This window comes from Acomys russatus, chromosome 21, assembly GCF_903995435.1.
Source record: "Acomys russatus chromosome 21, mAcoRus1.1, whole genome shotgun sequence".
Lineage (NCBI taxonomy): Eukaryota > Metazoa > Chordata > Mammalia > Rodentia > Muridae > Acomys > Acomys russatus.
The window spans coordinates 17,182,032-17,197,614 of record NC_067157.1 but is presented as its reverse complement, the minus strand read 5'-3'; the positions used below and the strand labels follow the sequence as shown (position 1 = coordinate 17,197,614).

At 42.5% G+C, this 15,583-nt stretch overlaps 1 protein-coding gene across 2 annotated transcripts in view; it reads left to right on the top strand.

The window, feature by feature from the left end:
* Gopc (golgi associated PDZ and coiled-coil motif containing) overlaps positions 1-15,286 on the top strand; it is a 39,778-nt gene extending 24,492 nt beyond the window's left edge. For both annotated transcript variants that reach the window (XM_051164189.1, XM_051164187.1), the window contains 6 exons: positions 2,273-2,448; positions 3,928-4,093; positions 6,097-6,192; positions 7,502-7,666; positions 11,671-11,851; positions 15,127-15,286. In XM_051164189.1, coding sequence (XP_051020146.1) covers positions 2,273-2,448; positions 3,928-4,093; positions 6,097-6,192; positions 7,502-7,666; positions 11,671-11,851; positions 15,127-15,257 — 915 coding nt within the window. In that variant the 3' untranslated portion in view covers positions 15,258-15,286. The remainder of the gene's footprint in view (positions 1-2,272; positions 2,449-3,927; positions 4,094-6,096; positions 6,193-7,501; positions 7,667-11,670; positions 11,852-15,126) is intronic.
* The last annotated feature ends 297 nt before the right edge of the window (positions 15,287-15,583 follow it).

Sequence of the window (15,583 nt, the reverse complement as noted above, 5' to 3'; positions counted from 1 at the left end):
CTACTGTTAATCTACACTCCCAGTCTTATTATATAACAGATATTATCCAACATTTGAGAGTTTTTTTAGTTTTTTGAGACAGGGTTTCTCTGTGTAGCCTTAGCTGTCCTGGACTCACCTTGTAGACCAGGCTGGCTTTGAACTCACAGCGATCCCCCTGCCTCTGCCTCCCAAGTGCTGGGATTAAAGGCGTGCGCCACCATACCCAGCGAGAGTTTTACCTTCTGCACATGTAATATGTACACAAACATGCACTTAAAATGCATATATATATATATATATATATATATATATATATATATATATATATATATAAAATAACGCCTTGTATTTGAACATACCATATTTTATGGTGGTCACAATAGAACAAAGAGTCAATTAAATTTAGTACCAAAATATATTTTACAAATTGGCATAAGTTTGCTTATATTTGTTCTGTGTTCTCTTCCCGCCCCATTTCTTTCTTGAGACTAGTCTCACTATTTAGCACTACTGAAACTTGCTGTATAGCCCAAGCTGCCTCAAACTTGAGTGATTTCTCATGCCTCTTGTCTTCAGAGTGCTGGGATTACAAGAGTGAACCACCATGCCCAACTGTTTGTTTGTTTGTTTGTTTGCTTAGGACAGGGTCTCTGGTAACCTGGGCTAGCTTCTAACTTGCTTTATAGCAAGGCTGGCTTTGAACTCCTGATTGTACTGCCTCAGCCTCCCAGTAGCTGAGTACATATTAGTGTATATCTTCTTAATATCTAGAATAAGAGGAGAAATGACTAATTAATTGGTACCTATACATAGAATAATACCATTTGCCATTTCCTCAAGAGAAACAGGTTTTCCTTGTGCTGAGGAAAGCATTCATAAAGGCAACATGGCGGTGGAGTGGGTAATGTCCTCTGTGTCTCATGAACAAATATAAGCATAGTCCTTAGGCTCTGGTGGATTTCTGTAAGTCAGTAAGTCAACAAGAGTGCCCTGATCAGGATAAACACTGGTGTGGAGAGCTTAGGTGCTTTGATTCAGAACTAATATCTGTGGGGCTTCCATCCAACCCTAGGCAGAGGCGAGCCTGGCCCCACTTAATGTGCATATGATTTGGAATTTGCCTTTCTTTGGGCAAAAGTTTGTACCTTCCATTTTGCACTCTGCTTTGACTTGAGCCTCCCATTTTATAGTTGGATCCTGAACGCATGGTCTGTTAGCATAAAAACACCGTATAAACTCAGGGAAAACTGGACATTAATTTATGTTTATGAACTTACAGCAAAAATATAATGGTGACGATCTTGGGATTGTGTCCTCTAATGTCTGTAGATTCACACAGAAGGCTGAAGATGGTTCCTTTTTTGAGAGCTGAAAATGAATGACTGTTTTACTTTATAGGTGCCAAAGGGAAGTTCTTCTCCCTAGAAAATCAAAGTGTGCTCTAGCACAGTAATTACAGGCACTCCAGGCATGGCTACACAGTGTTGTCTTAAAGTTTAGAATGGCACCGTGAGGTGGTCCAGCTGGGTAAAAGCTAACCTGGAACTCTGTGTGTAACCAGGATGACTGGGAACTTAGGGCCATTGCCCTTCAGCCTCCCAAGTGCGAGGCTTGCAGTCATGAGCTGCCATGGCACTTGTCATTCTTATGTTAGTCTGGTCTCTTCGGTCAGGCTTAGAAAGGGAGCAGGCAGTGTCCTGCTTGACAAAGACTGCCCTTGCTTCTCTTAATGTCAGGGCACATCATGGCACGCAGCTATCCAAAGGAAGGTCCCAGGCATGGCTTTCCTAATTTTAAAAGAGGGAAACCAAGCCAGGCATTGTTTTATATATTCCTAATCCCAGCACGTGAGAGATGGATGCAGGATTGCAGGTTGAGGGCTAGCCTGAGCTACATGTGAGCTCCAAGCCAGCCTGAGATACCTACCAAGACTTTATCTCAAAAACAAAGAATAATCATTTAAAGATGTGGCTCAGGTGTTAGGAGCACTTGCTGTTCTTTCGGAGGACCCAGCACCCCAGCACCCTGCTCACAAGCACCTGTGACTGCAGCTCCAAGGGATCTGATCTTCTCTGGCTTCCACAGACACACACTCAGATATAAGCAGGCACACACACGGTCTGAAAACAAAACAAAGAACTAGAGTCGGCCTTTGTGCTCCAGTCCAGTCTGCCATGTTTTTACTGTTTGTATTATATGCTGAGCTTGTGTGTATTTTTAAGGAGCTCAGTCTCCTGGCTATAGACTCATAAAGACATTGTCATAAACTATATTCTTAAATTCACAATAGGAAAGAGAGCTTGAAGCAAATAAAACAGAAAAGGTAAAAGAAGCTCGACTTGAAGCAGAAGTGAAGCTGCTGAGGAAGGAGAACGAGGCGCTTCGCAGGCACATAGCTGTTCTCCAAGCTGAAGTTTATGGGGCGAGGCTGGCCGCCAAGTACTTGGATAAGGAACTGGCGGGCAGGTGTGTAAAAATTGCTCCCCTTGTATTCTCAGGTGGCAAGCAATGGACTCATCTCTTATAAGTTTTCACCCTCAGTTATTTTTATACGTGACTATAGGTTAGCAGTGTTGAGTTAATATCGGCAGCATTGTTTATTGCACGGTAATCTATTCACATTAAGTAAGTGTAGTTGACTCGCAAAGACTAACCCTAACTCACAGTAAGATGCCGGGGCTCTCAGGGCAGCGCTTGTCCATTGTTTCCTGCCGTGACGACAACAAGTGATGCTCATGTGGTCCGTAAAGAGTCCCTTCGTCCTTCACTCCTCATCTTTCTGGCCCCTCAAATATATCTTAGAATAAAGTGATTTTATGATAAAAGTTAGTTCTGTTGGCTTTAATATTGTTAGGTGAGTTAGTCATAAACTTTGGTGATGTATCAAATCATCTTATACTCATTTTTATATTCTATTAAGAACTGAGCCGGGCAGTAGTAGTGCATGCCTTTAATTCCAGCACTTGGGAGGCAGAGGCAGACGGATCGCTGTGAGTTCGAGGCCAGCCTGGTCTACAAAGTGAGTCCAAGACAGCCAAGGCTACACAGTGAAACCCTGTCTCAAAAAACAAAAAAGAACTGAGATGGCTGGGCACGTGGCACAACGTCTTTATTCCCAGCACTTGGGAGCCAGAGAGAGGTAGAGGCAGGTGAATCTCTGTAAGTTCAAGGCCAGTCTGGTCTACAAAGCGAGCCTAGGAAGCCAGGGCTGTTAAACAAAGAAACCCTGTCTCAAAAAACTTAAAAAAAAAAAAAAAAAAAAAAAAAACTGAGATGAAGAAAGAATTTTTAAATTATTTTCCAATTTATGTATGTGAATGTTTTGCCTGCATGTTGCATATACACCATGTGTATACAGTGCCTTCAGAGGTCAGAAGAAGGGGTCAGAGCCCCTGAAACAAGAGTTACAGATCATTGTGAGTCACCACGTGGGTGCTGGGAATTGAACCAGAGTTTTCCTCAAGAGCTTCAAGTGCTCTTAACCACTGAGCCATCTCTCCAGCCCTGAAGGATACCATTTTTATCATTTTGAGATAGACATTTTCTAAAGATTTTTACTTAAAGAATCACTTTGTAAAAATAAATGATCATTAAAAGAAGTGTTTTTAATATGGTCAGTGTCATCTAACTTCTACTTAATAGTGCACTGAATTCAATTATGCAAGAAGTAAAACATGTTGCCACTAATTGTAAATCTCAATTGTTTTCTTAGATATATTTAAATTAAGTATAAACTAAAGAAGTTCTTATTTATTTCCTTTAAAAAAATGTTTTTAGCTGGTTTTCCCTTAAAAACATCTATCTCTTTCAGTTTCCCCATACAGATCTGAGAGGCAGTGGGAAGGACCTGGATATTAGTTTTGTTATCAACTGAAATGTAATTTTTATGAATTATCTTAAATATAATAAGCTCAACATAAACTACGCTCTTCTCCCCATGCGAAGGGTCCAGCAGATCCAGTTGCTGGGGCGAGACATGAAGGGTCCTGCACATGATAAGCTCTGGAACCAGTTAGAAGCTGAAATACATTTGCATCGCCACAAAACTGTCATCAGAGCCTGCCGCGGACGCAATGACCTGAAGCGACCCCTGCAGGCCCCCCCAGGCCATGTATGTTCCTGCTCTGTACTCTTCCTCTTCTTGGTGTGATCACAAGTCTTCTACTAGTGTTTGAAACCTTTACTTCAGGAGTGAAAGGGAACTCGCCTTATCTAAAGTAGCTCCATACTTAAAGGTTCAGTTACTCCAAAGAGTCTTGGTCATTTTTCAGACCTTATGTTAGCCATTCTCCTTCAAACCACAATAGCTTTACACAGCAAGGTAGTCTGTGTCTCCAGAAAAGATACTATAAGGAGAATTAATAGCACATAGTGAGGAACAGGGCCACACTGCGTAGATATGCTGTTGTCTTCTAGGGTATAGTGCTCTGTTCACTTCAAGATGTCTAGTAGGTCTGAAACAGGCTATGAGGGGACACTGTAGCTGGCGTGGCGCTGTACCAGCCTGATAAAGCATACTCAAATAGCTGTGTGACATTAGCCAACCAGCTAGCTAGGAGCCAGAGAGACCAGAGTTATTTTACATTAAGTATAGGAGCCTTAAGTTACTTACCCTGATAGTTAGGAGCCTATTGAATAAAAGAGTGAACATCATAGTGTGGTAATGTGCTTGGCTACCTCAGTCAGAAAGACAGTGGTTGTCCAAGAGACCATGAGAAAAGCTTGGGAAGGAACAGTGGAAAGGAAGGACAGCTGGGAGAGAGTTAGATTGAGGGAGCTTGACTGAGTTCTTCACACCTGTCAGCCAAGGAGATAGTGAAGAGGAGGAATCTGAGCTTGGCTTTGGCTAAGCAAGTGTACTCTGGCTTTTACTGATAAAGGATGTCCAGGAAAATGAAGGTCCTCAGGAGGAAAGATGACATCAGTTCTAGATAACCAGTGGTTGAGGTGCTGGTGTGACATCTAAGAAATCCACCCAACTGGGTATATGGATGGAACTCAGGAAAGAATCTTGAGTTGGAGAAATATTAGGGAGGCTGTATTCGTTTGGTGTAATCGAAATCATGGAAGTTGGTAGCCAAGGGAAGCTTGTGCAAACTAAACAGGAATAGGAGGCAAGGATGGAAACAGGGTGGAGGAAGAGTGGATTACAAAGAAAGACGCTTGGGACAGTCAGATGTAGGTCACCTGGGAAAGTAGTGTGAGACAAACAGGAACAGAGTGGTTTCAGAGAGGGCATTTATTGACCCTTGTCAACTTCTGCAGCGTTCTAGTAGGGTAATGACTAAAAAGGGCTCACTAAAAAGGGTGACCATAAAGAGAATTGCAGCCTAGGGACAGTGTCTTACTCACAGTGATCAAAGTAATGATGGAGGCAAGGATGTAGTGTGTGGAGAGGGCACAAGACAATGACTAAAAGTCAGGAAAGATTGACTCCTGTTGGGTTGGCTGTTTTGTTGTTGTTTGATTTAGTTTTGGTTTTGGCTTGAGGGTTTGGTATGTCAGTATCTTAATATTGGAAGATGCTTAGAATTTATTTATCTGCTGAGTTAAAAAGGAGTTTAGTAGAGAGAAAATGGTCAAAGATACCAGAAGGAGCCAAGTGGGGTCAGTGCAAAGTGTTCGCCTAGGTATACAAAGCAATCTTAGGTTTGAACTGAAAGAAAAAAATAAGACAAGGGAGGTCAAAGAACAATTAATGGAATAAACTAATTTATTTAGCAGGTAGATTCTAGAGCACTAAAGAGTAGCAAAGTAATTAATGTTCAAGCTGAAAAAATTCTCAATTCTAAAAATCACTTAACATTGATATAAATTCCTTAAGATAGTTTCTAGTGAAAATACATGGTGTCCACTTTACTCCTTGAAGATATTTATTGATTGGCCCCGGGTTTATAGTGTCTAAACAGGTACATATTTTACAAAAGGTGAAAAAAATCTTCTATAAATTTTACCATATTTACCAACAGCATTTCCATCTCTTTAAATTGCTGTGCTGTACGTATATCTGTACCAGGAGATTAATAATGATTCTAAAAGCAAGTTATATAACATGAGTTTTGCTCAGTTTGTTATTTCCATAATACTTTTTTTTTCTTTTTTCCCTGCAATAAGGATCAAGACTCTTTGAAGAAGAGCCAGGGAGTCGGTCCAATCAGGAAAGTTCTCCTCCTTAAGGAAGATCATGAAGGCCTTGGCATTTCAATCACAGTAAGAAGCAGAGCTTCCAGCTTCCTTATGGCCGGTATCTGGGAGAACCATGCTGCTTGGTTGGGTATCATCTGGGGGAACAAAGTATTCTGGATAGAGCTCAAAACAACTACATTTCCCACAACTTAGGCAGCAAGACTTTTGCATAAAACCTTTTTGTAGGGCTGTCTGTGGTGACGCACGCCTATAATCCCAGCACTCCGGCGGCAGGGGTAGGCAGATCTCTGTGAGTTCGAGGCCAGCCTGGTCTACAAAATGAGTCTAGGACTGCCAAGGCTACATAGAGAAACCCTGTCTTAAAACCAAAAAAAAAAAAAAACCCGCCTTTTTGTATATAAAGAAAGCTGCCTATAATGTAGATGCCCCTTTAGTAAGTATAGTTTAGCATTTCAGTTCAACTGGAAGCAGGCTTGAACATAATACAAGACATACATGCAGGCAAAACACCTGTAAACATAAAATAATTTTTAAGTAGAAATAACATATTCAAGCTATATAAAATTATTGTATTTCTTCAATTCAACATTACAAATTTTATGTTTCTGAAATAGAGATTTACCTTGCAATCTTAAATGTATCTTGTTTAAAGGTGGATGTGGTGGCACATATCTTTAATTCCAGCACTTGAGAAGTAGAGCCAGATGCATATCTGTGAGTTCAAGGCTGTTGGTCTACATACTGAGTTCCAGGACAGTCATAGCTACATAGAGAGACCCTGCTCAAAAAAAATTTAATAATAATAATATCATCATCATCATCTTGGTTATATATAAAAGAATTGGTCTTATCATAGATATGTTAGTTTCTGCTCTATTGCTGCAGAGAGGCACCATGACCATGGCAACCCTTATAAAAGAAAGCATTTAACTGGGGCTGGCTTACAGCTTCAGAGATAATTATTATGGCGAGGAGCATGCTGGCATGCATGGCACTAGAGCATTAGCTGAGGGCGACATCACTGGACACAGGTACATTCGGCTTTGGTAGCAAGTAAAGTTTCTCCCATGTTTACAGAGACTCTGCTTATTGAAATGTGTTTTTAAGAAAATGTCTTGTACCAGGTGGTGGTGGCACATGCCTTTAATCCCAGCACTGGGGAGGCAGGGGCAGGTGGGTCATTTTGACTTCCAGGCCAGGCTGGTCTATAAACCACGTCCAGGATAGCCAAGGCTACAAGGCTACACAGAGAAACCCTGTTTTGAAAAAACCAAAACCAAAACAAAAAAAGAAAAGAAAATGTCTTGTATCTGAGATGATCTGTTCCCATTTTATAACATATAAGCTAACCTGCCTCCTTGGATGTTGCTAGGGTGGGAAGGAACACGGCGTTCCCATCCTCATCTCTGAGATCCACCCAGGACAGCCTGCAGATAGATGTGGAGGGCTGCATGTTGGAGATGCTATTCTGGCGGTGAATGGAGTGAACCTACGGGACACAAAGCACAAAGAAGCTGTAACCATACTTTCCCAGCAGGTGAGTTCTCTTTATGTGATTAAAACTGGTGTAGATATGTTTCTCTTCCTTGAAGCTTATAGATGTCATTTGATCGTGCTTGATGAAAAGTTATGTTCACTGCTTTCCATAGCTACTTATCTTTGAACAAACTATGAAGTGCTCTGTGCGCGGTCTTCTCATGTGCATGGTGGTGGTGCGGCCATAAGGTGTGTGGAGATGCTCAGAAGAGCAGCGGCATGAAGGATGGGGGCACCCTAGCAGTCCACGGTGTCAGAGAAGACTGTGGGGACTAGACTGAATTTCGTTGTAGACTATGAACAAAAAGGATCCTCAGAATTCCTCTAACCCAGCTGTCTATTTAAAGTAAGCTAGCAAGCAAGGCGGGAGGGATGGCCAGTGGGTAACACTCTTGCTGCTCTTGCAGAGGACCCAGGTTCAACTCCCACCACCACCACCTGATGGTTAGTAATCATCTGTAATTCCAGCTCCAGGATCAATCCTAAACCCTCTTCTGCCTTCCGTGGGCGTAGGCATTCGTGCAGGCAAAACACACATGCACATAATACAAAACAACATCAAAGGAAGTACAGTGGCCTTCCTAGAGAATAGAGGACTGCTGAGTTGCATAGCAAATGAATTTTAGAATAAGACTCTGCTTAGAGTCAGATTTGTTATCTCATATCCCTGCAACCTAGTTTCCTCTGAGAATAGGGTTAAGGGAAAGAACAGTGCTGGAGGACGTGGAGATGTTTGGGGCCATCCACACAGTGTGTGCCACTAGTGGAGAAGGAATGGAGCGGGATGGGATTGTACATAATCCACTCTGCATGCCGCGGGAAGCACCACTGTGGCGTCAATTAAACAGCGGCAGTAACAGGAGGACTGCTGATAGTGGCTTCCTTAGAAAGGGCTGCTACATTTAGCCCGAAGTGTGTGTTACTGTGGATTTCCAACCTTCTGATACTGTGACACAGCATTGTAATCCACAAAGTTTACTCTTTGGAATCACAAAATGGAGTTACAAAAACAAACAAACAAAGACAAAAAAAAAAACATCAGCAAAAGCCATCTGGCAGTGTTTTAAGTCAGCTTACATTTTGTGTTGGGACGCACTGATGGGCATCCTCAACACAAACATGTGGGCAGTGGGCTGGGCATGCTTTCAGCTTTCACTGAAGACCACTGCATCACCTGTCTACCTTGACAAATGGTTTGTACTTTTAATTATTTGGGTGCTGAGAGTCGAATCTACGTCCTCTGCAAGAGCAACGGGTTCTATTAACCACTGACCCGTATCTCCAGCCCAGCTGATTTATTTTAAATAAAAACTTGGGCTACAGAAATTCTGAGGATCCTTTCAGTTAGATGTTATGACTAAAACCAGTCTGTTTCCTGCAGTGTTTTCACTAATGCCCAACATTGCTATGATGCTTCTGCCATTTAATTATCTCATAAGAAAGGTCCAAGAATACTGCTATAGTCTCTTTTTTGTTGTTGGTTTGCTTTTTTTTTTTTTTCCAAGACAGGGTTTCTCTGTGTGTTAGCCTTGGCTGTCCTGGACTCACTTTGTAGACCAGGCTGGCCTCGAACTCACAGCAATCCTTCTACCTCTGTCTCCCGAGTGCTTGGATTAAAGGTATGCACCGCCACATCTGGCCCCACTATAGTCTCTTAAGTTAGTGTTTCCTGGGCTCAGTTTGACTGTGTCAGTAGCGTAAGAACTGGATAAATGGTAGCTGCGGTGAAGGAGCTGCAAGTGGGCAGGCGTGGATGTTAAACACAGAGCCTACACCACATTTCTTGGAGAGAGCCACCAGGAAGGCAGGGCACCAAAGACACTAACTTAGTGGGTAGCAGTCACAACCGGCAGACTTTCTTTGGAGAAAAGACAGGCTGTAATTTTCAGAGTTGACATACACAGGGCTAGGATGTGGTGATTATAGTCTCAGTAAATGACAGTGAGAGCTTGATTTATAATTTTGTACTTGAGCATTAAGTTCTTATTAAAGAATAACAGAAGCCGGGCAGTGGTGGCGCACGCCTTTAATCCCAGCACTCGGGAGGCAGAGGCAGGAAGATCTCTGTGAGTTTGAGGCCAGCCTGGTCTACAGAGAGAGTTCCAGGACAGCTAGAGCTATTACACAGAGAAACCCTGTCTCGAAAAAGAACCCAAAGAACAAACAAAGAATAACAGTAAAAGTATTACACCTAACCTAGTGTAGTAAAATGTAAGGATTTAACAACTAAATTGCTGTTTCTTTGTACTTGCTCCTGTGCTGGGGAAAGCTACGTGCTCTCTTCAGTACTCATCACAGCTTCTCATTTGTGAGACGAGAAGAGAATGGGATGCTCTGGAGGAGCAATAAAAGCTGTAATTTTACATGATAAATATAGTAATTAGTGTTATTACTAAATAAATGCCTTTATTAACACTGTTGTCTTGTCTCACTAAAAAGTCTTTTAAAACAAAGGTTTAAGCGTTACTAAGAAGCTGGGTGTAGTAACTTAGAGCTTGGGGAGGCTGAGGCAGGAGGATTGCTGCAAATGTGAAGCTAGTTCAGGCAAGTTGGAGATTGTCTACAGAATAAGTTCCTTTGTCAAGGGAAAAGTGTAGAGGAATGTTAATTCAGAACACGGCTATTCTGGCAAGAGATTACATCCAAAGATCTTCTAGGTCTGTGTGATCTGGCTTTAATCCAGGAGACAGAGGCAAACAAGGCCAGCCTGGTATAGAGCAAGTATCAGGTAAAGAAAAGCTTAGATCCAGGCATGGTGATACATGACTTTAAGAGGCAGTTTTTACAGAGAAAGGAGGTAGTTTTACCAGGATAAAATAGAGAGATGCAGAGAGAGAGAGAGGAGGAGGACGAGGAGGAGGGGGCAAGAGGAGGAGCGGGAGGAGAAAGAAGAAATGAGAGAAAGAGAGACAGAGAGGAGAGAGAGGAAAGAGTGAGAGAACACACTCAGGTGAAAATGGAATGAGCCAGAAAATGAGAAGCCAGAAGATTAGAGCAGATTACTCAGTCTGAAGCCAAGCAGAGCAGTTCCGGGCCAAGAAAGAAAGCAGATTGAGTAAGTCAGCTGGGAGAAGTTTGAGCCAGAACAGCTGAGTTGAACCAACCAGCCCAGAGCGCAGAAAGAACAAGTAAGGGTGAGCTCATTAAGCAGTGAGTCTCAGAGACTGAAACCATTCAAAGCCTAGGTTAGCTATACAGAGGCTAGAAGCTTCCAGGACTAGGCCTAGGGTGGCAGACAACAATTGAGTCAGGAGAGTAAAATTAGAGGAGGAAACTTAATGGGAACAATAAACAATAGCAGTTTTTTGAGCCAGCCAATTTTGTTTGACACCCTTATGTATTAAATTGCTGGTAAAGTGCAGGATGACTTTAAACTGAAAACTTGTTCCCAGAATCTGTTAAATTTAACAGTCGTTTCCCCCCCCCCTTTTTTTTCCCCTCAGAGACAGGGTTTCTCTGTGTATCCTTGGCTGTCCTGGACTCACTTTGTAGACAAGGCTGGCCTCAAACTCTCACAGTGATCCATCTGCCTCTGCCTCCTGAGTGCTGGGATTAAAGGCATGCGCCACCACGCCTGGCCAGCTAAGCATCTTTTTTACTTTAGAGATATCATTTAAAATACTGTGGTCAGGCTGGGAATAGTGGCACAGGCCTGTAATCCCTTTTAAGAGGGAGGCAGGAAGATCAGGAGGAGTTCAAGTTAGTCTTCTGCTATGTGCGGATTCTGGGCTAGCCTGGTCCACTTGGGACCTCGTCTCAAGTGAGTAAATGCTTGGGTCAGTAGAAAGAGCTATAATATCAGAAGGGACTCTCTCGTAAAGAAGATCCGTGCACTTGTCTGGCCATCATGGCCTCCCAGCCTTTACCTCTTAAGAGTCTAGAATTGCATGCCTGCTGAAAGGGAGCAGTGCCCGCGACCTCCTCCTCTCACTGCCTGTCCCCAAGCCTGAGAAGCCTGTGATGATGATCACAGTGACGGACTTTTTGTGCTCACCCCTGTTTTAGAGAGGAGAGATTGAATTTGAAGTCGTCTACGTGGCCCCTGAAGTGGACTCTGATGATGAAAACGTTGAGTACGAAGACGAGAGTGGACACCGCTACCGCCTGTACCTTGATGAGTTAGAGGGAGGTGGTAATCCTGGCGCTGCTTGCAAAGACGGCGGTGGCGAAATGAAAGTGTTACAAGGTAAAATCAGATATATTGACTATTAATAACACCTTTTTCTTTTGTTCCTTCAAGATACAGGTTCTCTGTGTAGTCCTTACTATCCTAGAACTGAGTCTGAAGACCAGGCCGGCCTTGAACGCAGAGATCTGTTTGCCTCTGCCTTCCAAGTGCTGGGATTAGAGGCACGCACCACCAACCCCCACACCCCACTTTGTTTTAGTTTTCCTCTGTCACACACACACTCCACCCCTGACTTATTAATAATGCTTTAAAATGTAAAAGCATCAGTGTCTTCAGTGATACAGTTAAGTGATGCAGAACAGAGGGAAGGAGTAGCCTGTCTTGCGGTTTTGTTATGCTCCACTAGCTGACATGTTTTCTGGTTCATATTGGCTAAGATGCTTGAAAAGTAAAGAAGATGGCAGTTTTCTAGACTCTGAAACAAAAGCCAGCATCCCTTTCGAGCACACGCATCTCAGTGTCCTCGTCTCTGCACATTCTCCTGTCCTAACACAAGGAGTTAGAGCTGCAAATGCTGGGTTAGTAGCAGAATTGATGTCTATGTGAATATTGCCCAGATCAAGGATACAGGGTCCTCAAGACTCTCCGTTGGTATTTATAAAAGAAGTATGCTAGCACTTTGCTTGGGTAGAGCAGTGGTTTCTAAATTACCATAGTTAAGTGTCCAGGAATCCCTGGGACCTTTTGAAAGGCACATGGAGTAGGAGAGCTTTTCCTGATAATACTGTGATGGGACAATGACAGTTTACTTTTAGATAAAATTGGCATTTGGGAAAAATCTGTAAAAACTTTTTAAATGTTACTTCTTGAGTGCGCGGCTTATTTTGGTTTGATTTTGAGCTAGGCTCCCACTGACTGACTTGGGCTAGCTTTGAATGTGCAGTCTCCTTGCCTCGGTTTCCAAATGTGATGTCCCAGGCATGTGGCACAAGCCCAGCCCACTTGTTTATCCTTACTCTTTTTTAGTATTCTTTGGCTAAGTCCCAATGCCAGTTGTTTGTGTACAGTCTTTTTAATATTCTGTTTGCATGTATGTGTCACTGACCCAGCATTCTGAACCAAGGTGCTGGTTTTAACAAGTAGTGCACTGGTTAGGTTACTGGCAGTTGATGCTATTCAGTTAGATGGCCATTATCTTTGAACTTTGCAGTCTGTTCCTTCAAAGAAGACAATTGAGAGTACTTATTGCCAGAAATAAAACGTAAGCTGTTAAAAGTCAGTGTCTTAAAGGACATGGCATCAGTCCCCGTGAGCTTGACTGGTTCCCAAAGGAAAATTTGTAGTGAGCTAGACGGACACATTAATTGATGCAATTCTTATATAATGCAATAAAATGCGTCAGCTTTTGAGTTGCTGCTTACTTCAGCTATCCAGTGTTTTTCATATGACCTGCATGAGACTTCACAGTGCAAGATAGACAAAAAACCGCTGGTGGAACTGTGTGCTGGTAATGCCTCCTGCTCCACACTGTTGGGTTTCCGTATAGGACTAAAGAACATTGACAGTCATTTGAAAAGACAATTAAAATACTCTAACCCAGATGCATCTCTATGAAGCTGGTTGCGCGTGTACTTGTAACAGAGTAAACACCTAGATGTTGTAAGTCAAGCTGCCTTTTCTCAAGCCCGTGGCTGGAGCTGGAGCTGGAGAGATGGCTCAGAGGTTAAAAGCACTTGCCACTCCTGCAGAACACTGGAGTTCAGTTCCCCGCACCCGCACGGGCAGCTCCCAGCCTCCTGTAGCTCCAGCTCTAGGGCATCTGGTGCCGCCTTCTGGCCTCCACGGGTGTTTAGACACATGTACGTACTTGAAGTACATCTTTTAAAAACGTTTTTAGAAATGAACAACAAGCAGCACTCAGCAGGCAGAGGTAAATGAAACTGAGCTTGAGGCTAGCCTGTTCTATAAAGCAAGTTCTAGGACAGCCAGAGCTACACACAAAGAGACTGTCTCAGGAGGGAAAAACTATTGTGGCATTTCTGTCAGAACCTTACAGTGTTGAGCTCTTCTCCCATGGTCCTATTGTCTTAGTGCACGCCTGTAATCCCAGCATCCAGGGAGGCAGAGGCAGGCGGATCTCTGTGTGTTCAAGGCCAGCCTGGTCTACAACTCAGAGTCCAACACAGCCAAGGCTATTCAGAGAAACCCTGTCTCGAAAAACCAAACCAATAGCAACAAAACCCCACCTGTTCCAAGCGGAGGTTGGGGGATGAGGAACACCTTTAATACTAGCACTCAGGAGGCAGAGGCAGGAGAGTCTCTGAGTTCAAGGCCAGCTTGGTCTTGAACAAGTTCCAGGACAGCTGGGGCTACTCTGAGAAACATTGTGTGTATTGGGGTGGGGTGGGGGTGGGGGAGAAAGAATAAACAAACAAACAAAACACAAAAGAAATGTTTCTTTTTTATAGCCGAGATTAGAAACTTTCTCTGTTACCTGTATAAACTACAGACACTTAAAACATGAAATATGACTCTGCCAAAATGCATGCCATACAGCATATCACTATTAGCTGAGCCAGATAATTAAAAGTATGTTTTGGTGGGTTCTAGGTCTCCTATGATTCCTAGCTGGTCAGGGACTCACTGTGTAGATCATGCTGCCCTTGAACGTGGGCTCCTCAGGTGACCAGCATGTACTGCCATGCCTGGCTAAAATACATCTAGTTGCTAGATTATCATTTAATCTAGATCTTTCTTATCTTACATAATGGGTATTGTAGTCCATCATATTTACTTACAACTCTTTATCTGCTAGGTAAGTTAACCAAAATTTGTTCTGATATTTAGCTAGATATTATCTTGCCAACAGATTAAATGTTTAGCAGTCAACTAGCATATAGTTCAATAAACTGTTATAAGAAGTAATATGGAAGCAAAATACAAAAATTAAAATATTTGTATTTCAGTAGATAGTTGTGTAGGTACAGTTGAATTTTATAATTTTATGTCAACCCTAAGTTTTTGTAGAAAACTAGATAGATTTATTTTATAACTTTCAGGTAGCTTTAATAGTTAATACTTTTAAAATATATATAGCTATTTATAGCTTTCAGGTAGCTTTAATAGTTAATACTTTTAAAATATATATAGCTATCTGCTATAAGAAGAAAAAACTTCCCTTAAACACTATTAATTTGATCAAGACAATGTTAACTTGCCTTATATTGCTGCTAATAATTCCAACAGACATTTTTTTTTCTGAGTAAAATTATAAACATTAAACATATTTTCAGCCAAAAATACCTGTTTTCTCTTCTGTTCTTTTCTTCCAGGGTATAATAAGAAGACAGTGAGTGATACACATGAGAACGGGGACATGGGGGCTTCAGGGGAAAGCCCTCTGGATGACAGCGCTGCCAGAGCAGCTGATTTGCACAGCCTGCGTCATAAAAAGGCCTACTAAGCTAGCCCCAGACACGCTGCTTGCCAGACTTTTGGGATTTGGGCACTAGGGAAGATGGTGGCAAAGACTGCACAAAGATCAGGGAGGCTGTGTGCTGCCGAGAGGAAGGCGGGGACTCAGGGCTTCGTGCGAACAATGCTAAGTGCATAAAACCCCTGTTTTCTGTGGTATACGTTAATTAGCTGTTGCATGGAAGGCAATTTTGATTTTCCTGGAATCTAAGCACCAAAGCATGTGTTTCCCAAAGGGGTATTACTAGGCTCTCAAGGGCCAAGTCGATGCTATGTCATTTGGCTCCTTTTCATATTTAACAGGACAGTGCTAAC